Source organism: Protobothrops mucrosquamatus, unplaced genomic scaffold (genome assembly GCF_001527695.2).
Source record: "Protobothrops mucrosquamatus isolate PMUCROS unplaced genomic scaffold, P.Mucros_1.0 scaffold2947, whole genome shotgun sequence".
Classification (NCBI taxonomy): domain Eukaryota; kingdom Metazoa; phylum Chordata; class Lepidosauria; order Squamata; family Viperidae; genus Protobothrops; species Protobothrops mucrosquamatus.
This window is the reverse complement of record NW_015388970.1, coordinates 49,673-64,831: the sequence shown is the minus strand read 5'-3', so window position 1 is coordinate 64,831 and position 15,159 is coordinate 49,673. Positions and strand designations below refer to the sequence as shown.

Here is a 15,159-nt window from a genome sequence, read left to right as displayed (position 1 = left end):
TGCTTTGGAAAATGGCTTGACTCCCTCTTCTTTATGGCAACCCCTGAGATATTGGAACACTGCTATCATGTCCCCCCTCGTCCTTCTCTTCATTAAACTAGACATACCCAATTCCAGCAGCCGTTCCTTATATGCTTTAGCCTCCAGTCCCCTAATCATCTTTGTTGCTAACAGAAGGATTTTTGTTTATGGGGACAGCAACAAACTAAAACTCCTGAGGTACTACATTCAAGTCATCTTTCACCACAAGCTACTTTTCTAATTAGGAAAAACTTACATCAGGCCAATCAGCAATAATTTAAACTGAGGGTAAAGGTTCGTTCTCCGAGCTTGCGGGTTGGTTTCTGAATGTTTCGTTACTAGGCTAGGTAACATTCTTCAGCTGAGTTTAGGGGATGGTTTAAACTCTTCTCAATCAGAGAATCTCTGCTTTAGCTGGCATTCCTAAGTACTTATGGAGCTGGATTTCAACCCAAACTCAGAATGCAAACCTGGCTCCATAACTATGTGGAGAATTTTATTTGGAACCTACAGAAGAAAAGCTTTCCTCTTCTTTGTAACTGTGGTGTTCCTTACCTGCTTCTCTGCATGTGTTAAAAGTGCATTTGGAGAGATAAAATGAGAGTTGGGAGACTGACACTTTATAAAACAATTATGGAGAAGAAAGAAAGAAAGAAAAAAGAAAGAAAGAAAGAGAGAGAGAGAGAAAGAAAGAAAGGAAGGAAGGAAGAGAGAAGGAAAAAAGGAAGGAAAGAAAAAATAAAAAAATCATCAATAAGTTACATGATGACAGCAAAGCCAAGAAAGAAAGAATCAAAAGATCCATCTTTATTCAATGCTATATGACAACAAAGCCAAGAAAGAAGGAAAGAATCAAAAAATCATCTTTATTCAGTAAGTTAATGACAGCAAAGCCAAGAAAAGAAAGAATGAAAGAAAAAAAGAAAGAATCAAAAGATCATCTTTATTCGGTAAGTTACATGATGACAGCAAAGCCAAAGTTGCCTTGGAACCAGCATGGTGGTTTCTTCATCCCAAGAAAGCGAGGAAGAGTAACTACACCGCAGCCCTTGTACTGAGCAGTCTGTACAACAACAGGGGGTAGCATGAGTGTTATGCAAGTCGTTCTCTCTTGCCAAATGCCTTGTTCAGCAACTGTTCAAAGTAATGACAATGTTATAAAAGTTCATCGATAAGCAGTTACATTATTCTTGTGGTCAAATGCAGCCAGCTTCACAGCCAGCTTCTGAGAAGCAAAGTCAATGGGAAGCTGGCAGGGAATGGAAAGCCAAGGTCTTGTGATGTGTGCTTAATCTGCAGTTATTTGCTTAACCACCAGTGGAATGAGTGACAGCAGTCCAGCACAGACCCATGATCCTTCGCTTGGTGACAATGTTGTTTAATGATGGAGTCGACAGTCCCTATTGCAGTAATTGCAGACTACCTATAGTCTCCAAAAATTTTGTCACACAATTCATGTACGGAGTTCTATTATTTTTATGTTTTATGGGTTTCTTGTGAATTAATTTTCCTGTGCCCGTAAGGGGACCGATTTTGAGCAAATCCCTTTCCACACATCATATATTTATGATTTCTCACCAGTGTGGATTCTCTTGTGGCAACTGCTCGTTCTGAACCTTTTTCCGTGCTCCAGGCATTTATATGGATTCTCTCCAGTATGCATTTCCAAGAAGGAACAATTGTGCTATCACAGAAACTCCACAATTAACACACTTATACAGTTTCTCTTTGTATCAGAAGTAGATTGGTGCTAACCAGTGCTTTTTTTGTAAAAAAAAAAGTGCCGGAACTTACATGTTATACAACCCGCCTTGCCTACCCTACAAGGTTCCATCCAAAAAAGGTGCCGGAACCCAGTTCTGGGCATTCTATGACAAAAAAAGCCCTGGTGCTAACTATAGCCTTTTCCACATTCCATACACTGATGTGGTTTTAAAATAGCATCATATGAAGTTTCTGCTATTACAGAAAGTCTTTCCACAGTCTAAACGCTTACCTGATCTCTCCCCCGAGTGTATCTTTCTATGTGTATTAAGTGCACTAATTTGTCTGAAGTATTTTCCACACTCACTGCATTTATACGGTTTCTCCCCTGTGTGGATCCTCTTGTGACGACTAAGATGACTGCTGGTTGTGAAACTCTTTTCACATTCCATGCATTTGTATGGTTTCTCCCCTGTGTGGATTCTTTTATGGGAAGTTAGGGAGCTTGAGTTAGTGAAGCATTTTTCACACTCAGTGCATTTGTATCGCTTTTCCCCAGTGTGTATCCTTGTATGGGAAAGGAGGGAACTTGAATTAGAGAAGCATTTTTCACATTCATTGCATTTGTATGCTTTCTGCCCAGTGTGGATCCTTCTGTGGTGACTAAGGGTACTGCTGCTTATGAAACCTTTCCCACACTCCGTACACTTATAAGGTTTCTCCCCGGTGTGTATCCTTTTATGGGAAGCAAGATTGACACTCTTGCGGAAGCTCTTTCCACACTCGGTGCATTGATATGGTTTCTCCCCTGTGTGAATTCTGTTATGTACAGTATAATTATATTTTTGACTGAAGTTCTTTCCACATTCCCTGCACTCGTATGGTTTTTCCCCCGTGTGAATCCTTTTGTGGGAAGTGAGAGAACCTGAATACGTGAAGCACTTTCCACACTCGGCGCATTTATATGGTTTCTCCTCGCTGTGGAACCTTTTATGGGAAGTCAGAAAACTTGATCCTATGAAACTCTTTCCGCAATCCTGGCATTTGTATGGTTTTTCCCCACTATGAATCCTTTTATGGGAAGTGAGAGAACCCGGCATAGTGAAGCATTTTCCACACTCCTGGCATTTATATGGTTTCTCCCCTGTATGAATCCTTGTATGGTAAGTAAGGTGTTTTGCAGAACGGAAGCTCTTTCCACACTCCAAACACTTATGGAGTTTCTCCCCTGTGTGGATCCTTTTATGATAAGTTAGATGTTTCACAGAACGGAAGCCCTTTCCACACTCCATACACTTATACGGTTTCTCTCCTGTGTGGATCCTGTGATGAGCAGTAAGGTCCTGAGAATCATTGAAGCTCTTTCCACACTCCTGGCATTTATATGGCTTCTCCCCTGTGTGGATTCTTTTATGGGAAATAAGATGTTTTGCAGAACGGAAACTCTTTTCACATTCCTGACATTTATATGGTTTCTCCCCAGTGTGGATTCTATTATGTACAGTATAATGATATTTTTGTCTGAAGCTCTTTCCGCAGTTCTTGCAATGATATGGTTTCTCCCCTGTGTGGATCCTTTTATGGCAAGTGAGGGAACCTGAATTGGTGAAGCACTTTCCGCACTCTGTACATTTATACGGTTTCTCCTCGCTGTGGAACCTTTTGTGAGAAGTAAGAAAACCTGAAGATCTGAAACTCTTTCCACACTCCTGACACTGATATGGCTTTTCTCCAGTATGGATTCTTTTATGAGAAGTGAGGGAACCTGACATAGTAAAGCATTTTCCACACTCTTGGCATTTGTACGGTTTCTCTCCAGTGTGGATCCTTTTATGGTAAATGAGGGAACCTGAGATTGTGAAGCGTTTTCCACAATCCAGGCATTCGTATGGTTTCTCACCTGTGTGAATCCTATTATGGGAAGTTAGGCTTGTGGCAAAATGGAATCTCTTTCCACATTCCTTGCATTCATATGGTTTTTCTCCTGTGTGGATCCTTTTATGGGAAGTAAGATAACTTGAGTCTCTGAAGCTCTTTCCACATTCCAGGCATTTATACGGTTTTTCTCCAGCTTTTATGCTCTGACTTAAGATAAGAGGAATAGTCCATCTGAAGCATTTCCTGCTTTTATTTTGTTTTTCTACAGCGTGGCTTCTGGAACAGTCACATAATTCCGATTCATCTCTGAGCATTTTTCCACACTGTGGACACATTCCTTTTTCTTGGTGTTCAACTTCAGTCAAGACACTGACATCTATACACTGAAAAGGAGAGCATTTCTCCAGCCTCCCTTTTAACTGGTTTTCCTCAGAACTTTCCTTTCCAAACCTCCTTTTCACAACTTCCTTTTTGCCTTTTGTCAAAAATGCTGCTTCCTCTTTTCTGGAAGCCTCCATCTGCCATTCATCACCTGTTTGGAGCAGAAAAAAAGGAAAGTTGACACAAACTGAATTATGTAAGGCAGGGATCCCCAACCTGTGGGCCACGGCCCAGTAGTGGGCCATGAGGGGTTTGCAACTGAGCGGTGGAAGTGGGACAGGCTGGCCAGTGTACGCACGTGTGCATGCACACATCCTCACACACCCCAATCGCACTAGTGCAGTGGGGCACAAAAACAGGACTCTGCACCATGTAAAAATGGGATGCTGCTGCATCGCGGGATGTCGCCGTGCCTCAGGATACGAAAATGGGACATCGCCACGCCTTGATGTGCGAAAACGGGATGTCGCCATACCTCGGGGTGTGAAAATGGGATGTCACCGTGCCTCAGAGTGCGAAAACCGGATGGTGCTGCGCCCCAGAGCGTGAAAATGGGACATCACCGCACCTCAGGGCATGAAAACGGGATGTCGCTGCACTGTGGGGCACGAAAATGGGCTGCTGCCCGGCTGCAGAGCACAAAAACGGGCGCCACCATGCTGCAGGGCACAAAAACAGGTGCTGTCGCACTGCAGGGTGCAAAAACAGGTGCCACCATGCTGTTGGACACGTAAATGGGGCGTTGTGTCATGCAAGAATGGGGCAGGGTTAACAAGTATCATGCAAGCACTAGCCCCGCCCTGTTTGCATCACATGCTTGCTCGAGGTCCTATGCCCATGTAAATATGTTTCCCCCTCCCTTTCCCTCTGGTTGGCCAACCGAGAAAGGTTGGTGGCATCTGATGTAAGGAATGAAACACCATTTTTCATCCCTTATTTAAACATTATTTTCCCCCACCATTTCTATTTCCTTTTATCTGGTCTGGAGATTCGTTTCCCTGTTTCTGTCAGAGTATGTTGAAAACATGGGACTGTGCTTCTACAGGTAGTCCTCAACTTACAACAGTCCATTTAATGACTGTATAAGGTTACAATGGCACTGAAAAGAAGTTTAAAAATTATGCCCGACTTTCACACTTACGTCCATTGAAACATCCCCACGGTCACCTGATTAAAATTCATATGCTTGACAACTGGCATATATTTTGTTAGCAGCGTTGATGGCTGCAGTGTCCCGGGGTCATGTGATCACCTGTTGTGACCTGACAAGCAATGTCAATGGGGAAGCCAGATTCACTTAACAACTCTGGCAAGAAAGGCTGTAAAGTTCACTTAACGACGTTCTTGTTTAGCAACAGAAATTTTTGGCTTAATTGTGGTTGTACATTGAGGACTACCTGTACTGCAGAGTTCCCCAATCTTTCATGGTTGGTGGCCTGGAGCAGGGGCAGGGGGAAAAGAAGAGATGGTTTTGTGGGGGAGGTGAATGCATGAGTGCGCGCGTGCATGTGCAAGAATACTCGTTGCTCACGCAAGTGGGGCTGTGAGTGCTCACACGAATGGGACCACAAATGTCTGCACTGCTCGGGGTGACATGAGCGCTTGCGTGAGAGGAGCCACAAGCGTCCGCGCCGTTCATGGTGACGCGAGTGCCTGCACATGGGGCCGTAAATAGCTTGCGTGGGGCCGCAAACAGGCAGGGGGCTTCCAAAGCTTGCGGTTATGCGAGTGCTCTGTGCATGGGGCTGTGAACACCCACGACACTTGCAGTGATGCTTGTGTGAGTGGGGTTGCGAACACCTGCAATGCTTGTGGTGGTGCTCACACGAGTGGGGCAGCAAATGCCTGTGATACTCGTGAGTTGGGCCACAAATGCCCATGACAAGGTGCCGCTCGTGTGAATGGGGCTGAGGACGCCTGTGACTCTCGTAATGACGTTCGTGCAAGTGGGGCTGTGCATACACACGTGCACCTGCCAGCCACTCATGCGTCACAGTGGCCAATAGGCCATGGCCCGGTAGTGGACTGCTGCTCATAGCTTGGGGAGCCCTGCTGTATTGGGTTGATGTAAGATCTGCCATATTCTTCCCTCTTGCCCTCTATGCTGCAAAATGCAAACCTAAATTCTTTGGGGAACATCATGTCAAGTCTCAAGGAAGGGCACCATCAACTCTGCTGCTCCTTCAGATTCAGTTCCAAGGAAGCAGGAGGAACTCTTGAACAGAACCTATGTTCATTAGAGATCTGCAATCTACTCTGCAAAAAAATCATCAAATTGTATTGAAATGGCCTCAAATGTATCGTGTCCAATGACAGGACAACAAGAATCCCAGTTGCTGAGGCAGCCAGTGGTGTAAGGCAGGGTTCCCCAACCTGTGGGCCGTGGCCCACTACTGGACCATGGCCTATTGGCCACCAGGCCACGTGAATGGCTGGCCAGTGTGCATGTGAGCACACAGCCCCACTCATGCAAGCATTGCCACAAATGTCACATGCGTTTGCGGCCCCAATTGCTTGAGCGTCATTGTGGATATCTGCGGCCCCACACATACTGTAAGTGCTCATGTCACCGCGAGCATCGTGGCCCTACTTGTGCAAGCAACAGTTGGCTGTGCACGTGCACGTGAGTGCACATGCATTCACCCCTCCCACAAAACCATCCCTTCTCTCCCCCCCCCCGCTCCGGGCCGCCAAGCCCAAAATGTTAGGGAACTCTGGTGTAAAAAAAAGTCTTACACTGGAGATATATTGGAACGTGACCTACAGTGTCAGAGGAATAAATCAGTGCAAATTAGATATTGTCAAATGAAAGATGAGCAGGTTGGAAATTGATCTCCTTGGTGTCAGTAAACTACACTCATCACACAATGACTTTTTCCAGTCGGAGGATTTCACTGTCTGTTATTCAGGGCATGATATCACGAAAACAAATGGAGTGGCATTTATTGTAAGCAAGAAACCTGCTGGAGCAGTGGAAAGCTTCTCTACTGTCAGTAACCAAATTGTGACCATCAGAATTCGTGCCATCTCCTCAATATCATAGTTATCCAAGTATGTGCCAATGACTGCTCCAACAAAGCTTGAAACAGAGGGCTTTTATGACATAGTCTAAGAAACTTTGAAACAAGTGCCCAGAAAAAAACATTGTTTACATTCTTGGCAACTTCAATGCAAAAATTGGCAAGCAAGGTTATTTTGGACTAAGTGAGAGGAATGATGCAGGTGATCATTCGATACAATTTTGCCAAGAAAACCAATTTAGGATCATGAATACATGATTCAAACAGCACGAGCACTGCTTAATACACCCAAGCATCAATGAATGGACTTCACCATAATTAGAATGACTGTGCCCCATGCAGTCATTGAGTTCACTGCTTGCTGTGAAGACATATCCATTGCAGTTGGGATTCATGGATTGTTGGCGGCAAAAATTAAAGTCAAACTATGCACCCTCAAAAAGGCAGTGTCTCCAAAGAAGTTTAATGTCACCAAAATCCCGACTACGTATACAATGGTGGTGAAAAATAGATTTGAACTATTGGACATGGCTCAGAAGATACCTGACATGGTAGGAAATGCAATTGACCATTATTGGAATTGCAGAATACATACTCTACAAGAAGCCAGAGAAAAGGTCCGAGTGGCTCTCAGATGAAACTATCAAAATAGCTGAGCAAAGAAAAGCAGCCCAAGGCACCAGGTAAATGGGAAGAAACAAGAAGATAATCTCAGGGGCTGCCACAAAGAAGAGGGAGTCAAGCTATTTTCCAAGGCGCCTGAAGGCAGGACAAGAAGCAACGGGTGGAAACTAACCAAAGAGAGAAGCAACCTAGAACTAAGGAGAAACTTCTTGACAGTTAGAACAATTAACCAGTGGAACAACCTGCCTCCAGAAGTGGTGAACGCGCCAACACTGGAAGTTTTAAAGAAGAAACTGGACAGCCATTTGTCCGAAATGGTATAGGGTTTCCTGCCTGTGCAGGGGGTTGGACTAGATGACCTCCAAGGTCCCTTCCAACTTTATCATTATTATTATTATTATAAGACTGAATGTAGGTTTCCAAAGGACAGCAAGGAAGAACAATGAAGTTTACTGGAACGAACAATGTCAACAGCTTGAAGTGGACCACATGAAGGAATGCATTTGTGCAAATCAAAAGATCCGAAAACCATTTATTGCTTGTAAAGGCAACATTAAAAACTAGAGAAAGAATTGTGAGAGGGACCTTGGAGTCCTAGCGGAAGATCACATAAAAATGAACCAGCAGTGGGCGGCAGCAGCCAAAAAAGCTAATACAATCTTTGGTTGTATAAACAGAGGCATAGAATCAAAATAACATGAAGTACTAATACCGCTTTATAAAGCCTTAGTAAGGCCGCATGGCAATAGAAGAAGGGGACGACAGAGAATGAGGTGGCTGGATGGAGTTACTAAAGCAGTAGGCATGAGCTTAAATGGACTCCAGAAGATGGCAGAGGACAGGAAGACCTGGAGGAACATTGTCCATGGGGTCGCGATGGGTCGGACATGACTTCACAACTAACAACAATGCCATACCTGGAATAATGCATCCAGTTTGGGTCACATTACAAAAAAGATGTTGAGACTTTGGAAAAAGTACATACAAATATATATAAATATTAACCACTGTCCATCTTGATGGACTAGATCCTGGATGTGTTGGCTGAATCCTGTGATGAGCCAAGGAATCATGCCGAATCAAGGACAGTGGGTTCAACACTTTATTTCGGTGCAAAAGTAAAGCTTGGACTTCACTTTTTACTTCGGGCTTTCATATGTTTTAAGGCTTTAAAAAACCTTAGTAAGACTACACCTGGAATACTGAACTCAATTTTGGTCACTACATTACAAAAAAGATGTTGAGACTTTGGAAAAAAGTGCAAAGAAGAGCAACTAAGACGATTAAAGACCCAGAGACTAAAACATATGAAGAATACTTGCAGGGGAGATGACACATGATAGCAGTATTCCAGTATTTCAGGTGCTGCCACAAAGAGGAGGGAGTCAATTTATTCTCCAAAGCACCAGAGGGCAGGACAAGAAACAACAGATGGAAACTAATCAAGGAGAGAAGCAACCTGGAATTAAGGAGAAACTTCCTAACAGTGAGGACAATTAACCAGTGGAACAGCTGGCCTCCAGACATTGTGGGTGCTTCATCACTGGAGGTTTTTAAGAAGAGACTGTCTGAAATGGTATAGGATCTCCTGCTTGAGCAGAGGGCTGGACTAGAAGACCTCCAAGGTTCCTTCCAGCTCTACTCTATTCTGAAATTCTGTCTGATCAACAAGGCATCAAGAACAGATGGCGAGAATATACAGAAAAGCTGTATGCAGCTAGCAAAGGGACCTAGCCTCAGCCAACTGCCAAAGAACAAGACTCCAAGTATTTATACCATCCTTGCAGAATTACTGAGACCTGCATCATCCACAGTCATTAGAGACCTGTGCCAGAAAAAAATTGGGAAACCAACATGTGGCCATAGGATTGGAAATACTCAAATGTTCATTCCACTGCCAAAAAAAGGGTGACTCTAAAGACTGCACCAATTATCGCACAATTGCTCTCATCCGCAAAAATTCTGGTTAAAATTGTTGTCAACGCTGCTAACATCGGATGTTCTTGCTTTGACAATATATGGAGATGCAGCCATTTTCCTTCTTATGTTTTACTCTTAGAATTAGAGTTAGAATTCATCTTAAGTTAACTTAAGAAAAGAAAGCATTGAAGAAAGTGGGAGGGTGGAATGAATGTCCCGTGTCTGCAGTCATATTCTTGTGATGCTCCCTGGGTGATTAATTGGGGTTCCAAATAGATCATGAAGGTTTTAGTTCCTCTGTTAACCAAATAGAAGAATGGCAGATAAGGATACCCTCCTCCACACTAGGAAGAGAAGTGGGCAACTTAGAAGGCCGTAAAGCACTGTGAAGCGGTATACTGTACAAGTGCTATTGCTATTTCTTCTGAGAAATATTTTCTGATCAGAAAATATTTCCCACTGCAATTTCAGCCTAAAAAAACAGAAATCCTTACTTAGAGAGGCTACGTTCCTTGCATTTTCCAGCATGACCTCTCGGTACAGGCTTTTTTGCCCCAAATCCAGCATGTCCCATTCCTCCACAGAGAAAAAGACAGCTACATCTTCAAAACAAATGGAATTCTGAAACAAAAATACAGCATATTATACAAATTCTCTTATTAAGGAACAATGCAACATTTCTGTTTAAAGAAAACTTTCAACTAGGATCAATAAACCACCTCCCTGGAGAAAATGGGCAGAGCTACAGGCCTCCGATTGGAAATACCCCTGGGATAGATTCACCTTTTGTGAATTTGGCTTATTCTACAGGAGCAGCACCTGAAGTCCTTCTCTGTCAACGGATAGATGGGCTTTGGATATACCATTGATGGGAGATTCCACCCCATCCCAGAAGAATTGGGAGAGTCTTGCCTGACATTTCAGACACTGCCTTATGTTGTTCCCTCAACACAATACTTGCTGAAAACACATATGAAGATGTTGGGAGAGGTATTCCAGGAAGCATCATGAGATGCTGAAATCAAAATATTAGGAAGCTGCTCTTGAAAACAGACTCCCTCTGCCTCCCCCTCCTTCCCTCTCCCATTTTGGACAGTGCAGGATCATGTGGAATGACACTTGCAGTTTTAGGAAGGAAATATCTTCCTACTTGGAAAAACACATGCTGCATCATAAGATGAAATAATTACCTGCACATACACGGCACTGAGTGACTTCCTATCCAAGTACTGTACCAGAAAGCTGCTCACAAAAACAGACACCCTCTGCACATACACACACCTCTTTTGGACAGTGCTGGATCATGCTGAATGACAACTGCCGTTTGAGGAGGGAAATATTTTCCTACCTTTCTTAGCACCATCAGTGCTGCTGTTTCTCCACCACAGGCAACAGATGTTCCAGAAGATGCCATCGATGTTGCTCTGGATTCTGAGTATGAGAAAAAAGTAGAGGAACTATTCGTTATAAAACACCCTTCCTCTATTCTTTCAAAATCAGAAAGTCCGTTCTTTGTGTATGCTGACAGGGGGACCCAGTGCCTTAAAGCAGAGAACAGCCCATCTGGATTACTGAGATGTATGTATGTTTGTATGTATGTATGTGTATGTGTGTATACACACATATATTCATATACACACACATATCACACATATATATTTACATATATACACATACACACATACTCATGCACACACACATATATACTCATATACACACATTCATACACACATATTTATATATACATACATACACGTATATATACTCATACACACACACACACAAAGCCTGTGGCCTAGGGGGTCAACACAGATGCCTAACGTGCAAGCAGCCCAGGTTCGAATCTCAGAAGGGTATGGCTGGCTGATGAGAGCTAATTGGCTAGAAATAGCTATACCAGTCTCCCTTTAACTCTTTGTTAGCAATCCAAAAATTTACACACACACACATCCATATATACACACGGATATAAATATAGACAAATATAAAATAAATTCACAAAGGAAGGAAAGGCAGGCAAAAGCCTATCCATGAAGATTAATGGGCGTTAGAAGGAAAGGTTTACCTGATGATCTGTTCTGAAATGGATCCTCCAGAGGGATCCCCTCAAACAGCAGATCCAGGGAGGGATCCCCTTCCTTTCCTCGGGGATGCTCAACTGCCATTGATCCTGGACCCCCCAAAACAGCAGCAGAGAAAATCCCAGGAGAAAACCACCAGCAGAATAATCTCCACCAGGAGAAAGGGGTGGAGGAGAAACAATCTTATGAACAATGAGAAGCGTCTAACGGTCACATTTCCAACCTTTTCCCATCAGTGGCAACCGGGAACAACGGAGGGATTTTCTTGCCCCTGGGCAGCCTTTGGAAATTGCAACCAGAGAGTTGCTTCTCCCTAGAAGGCCTCCCGGGCAATTCCCCCCCCCCGTCCCGGTCCTCCAACATATCGGGAGGGTTGCCAGCATTGGCTTTTAAAAAAAAATAAAATAAAAAAATCTCTATCTGGGGTGGTATAGTTTTTTTTGTAATTTCGAAATTTAACGGAATGTATGTTTTCTTGTACTGTATATCATATTATTTTGTAGGGATGTTGAAACTGATTGACACTGAGGGGGAGCTGAGTGGCGAAGCCCCGCCTCCAAAGCCATGAAACTAATTGGTCGGCTGCATACTGATTGACCACCCCCAAAACTATGAAGCTTATTCGTCGGCTGCATACTGATTGATACTGAGGGAGTCCTTAGTGCGAAGCCCCACCTCCAAAACCATGAAGGTCATTGGTCAGCTGCATACTGATTGACACTGAGGGGGTCCTGAGTCGCGAAGTCCCATTTCCAAAGCTATGAAACTTATTGGTCGGCTGCATACTGATTGACCGCCTCCAAAGCTATGAAGTTTATTGGTCGGCTGGATACTTATTGACACTGAGAGGCGAAGCCCCAACTCCAAAGTTATGGACCTCATTGGTCGGCTGCAATGCCAGTCACAGTCGGATTGAAGTCATTGGCCTATCCAGTGGAGGGCGCGGATTCCTGGGCCGGATGTTTGCCTTTGGTCCCGAAAAGAGGCACTAGCCGCCTCCCTCTCCCCTCCTCTCTCTTCCAGAGGCTGTTAAGCAGCCATAGAGTCTCAGTCGCTGTTCGTTTGGCTTTCCCTTTAGTGCAGTGTTTCTCAACCTTGACAATTTTAAGGCATGTGGACTTCAACTCCCAGAATTCCACAGCCAGCAATGCTGGCTGTGGAATTCTGGGAATTGAAGTCCACATGCCTTAAAATTGTCAAGGTTGAGAAACACTGCTGTAGTGTGCGCACGTGCTCTCAAGTGCCAGTATACATTTGCGGCATTGCGTATCTGCAACCCTTAATAACAAGACTGAGTGAAGTGTTGTCAAAGAGGAGAGGTAAAAAGGGAAAACATGATATATGCAATTATTTAAAAATGGATAACTGCAGGAACTTGAATTTAAAGCCTGGCTTAAAACAGGACAGCGCCAACGAAAACAACAGCTACTGTGCAGGCTTGTAAAATTTCACTTATGAGTGTTGCTGGTTCCCAAGTTCATGTAATCTCTTTTGTGACCATCCCAAATGGCTTCCAACAAGAGAGGTCAATGGGGCGGGGGGGGGGGGGAAGCTGAATTGGCTTCAAGGCTGTGTGACTGACAACTTCAGCCAAAAAATTCATAAAACTAAGATGATCAAAGACCTGGAGACTAAAGCATAACAAAGAACAGCTGCAGGACTTCGGTTTGGCTAGTCTAAAGAAAAGAAATAGGGGAGACATGATAGCAGTATTCCAGTATTTGAGGGGCTGCCACAAAGAAGAGGGAGTCGTGTTGTTCTCCAAAGCACCAGAGGGCAGGACAAGAAACAATGGTTGGAAACTGATCAAAGAGAAGCAACATGGAATAGTTAAGGAGAAACTTCCTGACAGGACAATTAACCAGTGGAACAGCTTGCCTTCAGAAATTGTGGGCGCTCCATCACTGGAGATTTTTAAGAGACTGGACAGTCACTTGTTTGAGATGGTATAGGTTCTCCTACTTGAGCAGAGGGCTGGACTAGAAGACCTCCAAGGTCCCTTCCAGCTCTATTTTATTCTATTCTAAAAATTTTAGCAACCATCTTACTTAGCAACCACCTTGCTCAGCAACAGAAGAACCAGTTCCAATTGTGCTCATAAGACAAGGACTATCTATACATTAAAGAGGAAGCAAGGCCAAGCACCTTTTGTAATTCAAATTTCACTTGGTTTGATTATAATTTTGTGCTTGGGCCAAGTGCCAAAGACAAATAGAATAGAGTAGGAATAGAATCAGAGTTGGAAGAGACCTTGGAGGTCTTCTAGTTCAACCCCATTCAGACAAATGGTTGTCCAATCTCTTCTTAAAAAGTTCCAGTGTTGAAGCATTCACAACTTCTGGAGGCAAGTTGTTCCACTGATTAATCGTTCTCACTGTCAGGAAATTTCTTCTTATTTCTAGGTTGCATCTCTCCTTGATTAGTTTCCATCCATTGCTTTTTATCCTGCCCTCAAGTGCTTTGGAGAATAGCTTGACTCCCTCTTCTTTGTGGCAACCAGAGATATTGGAACCCTGCTCTCATGGCACCCCTAGTGCTTCTTTTCAGTAAACTAGGCATATCCAATTTCAGCAACCGTTCTTTATATGTTTTAGCCTCCAGTCCCCTGATCATCTTTGTTGCTCTTCTCTGCACTCTTTCTAGAGTCTCAGCATCTTTTTTACATCGTGGTGACCAAAACTGGATGCAGTTTTCCAAGTGTGGCCTTACCAAGGCATTATAAAGTGGTATTAACACTTCACTTGATCTTAATTCTATCCCTCTGTTAATGCAGCCCAAAACTGTGTTGGCTTTTTTGGCAGCTGCAGCAAACTGCTGGCTCATATTTACCGTAAGTGATTGTCCACTAGGACTTACCCGATTGCTTCTTCAGCAAAGGGACAGGAGAGTCCTACTTGATATTGCAAGGAGATACTCATTCAGCTAGATGTAATTACTGGGAAAGCTGGGTGAGATGCTCTCAATATGCAAATGATGTCAGATGGTTGGGAAACTACTGCTTTGAAAAAATTATCTAGTTGGGAGCTAATAAAGGGAAGGGAATTGAGTTTTTAAAAGAGTTTCAGCTGTTTTGCATGAACTGGAATGCTACCTGAAGAAATTGCTCTTGAAGGGGGTGTATCAGGTACGCTTACCTGGTTTTAATCGTACATTGCAATGAGAGCTTGTGTGTGGCAGCATAAAAACATAATAAAGCTCTTAGATGCAATTAGTGTTAACTTCTGAGTACTCTGCTCCATCAGAACGAATCCACCTCAACCTAACAATGAGCTTCAAGATGGTGCCTTCTGGGAGGCAAACCCAAAGATTTGCTGCTTCTTGGAGATTTAGGAGACACCTGCATGAAGCTCTTGATCAAATATTTCTCACTACTTGGACAATTTTCAATTCTTGATGAGTTTTATGTTCATCTTGAAATATGTTTTTGTCATGAATCCATCCAATCTTTCATGAACTGGATTTCCATTCCTGGATGCCTTATTAAATCCCTTGCTGTCTGCAGATTATAAGGAAAAGATTTCCATTTTTTT

The 15,159-nt window shown here is 43.5% G+C and overlaps 1 protein-coding gene across 1 annotated transcript in view; it reads right to left on the bottom strand.

Annotated features, from left to right (window-relative positions):
- The window catches only part of LOC107296722 (zinc finger protein 729-like), a 45,014-nt gene that overhangs the window by 21,121 nt on the left and 8,734 nt on the right, over positions 1-15,159 (bottom strand). The window contains 3 exon segments of the mRNA XM_029286126.1: positions 577-584; positions 1,600-1,671; positions 1,982-3,790. Of these exon segments, the coding sequence (XP_029141959.1) occupies positions 577-584; positions 1,600-1,671; positions 1,982-3,790 (1,889 nt within the window).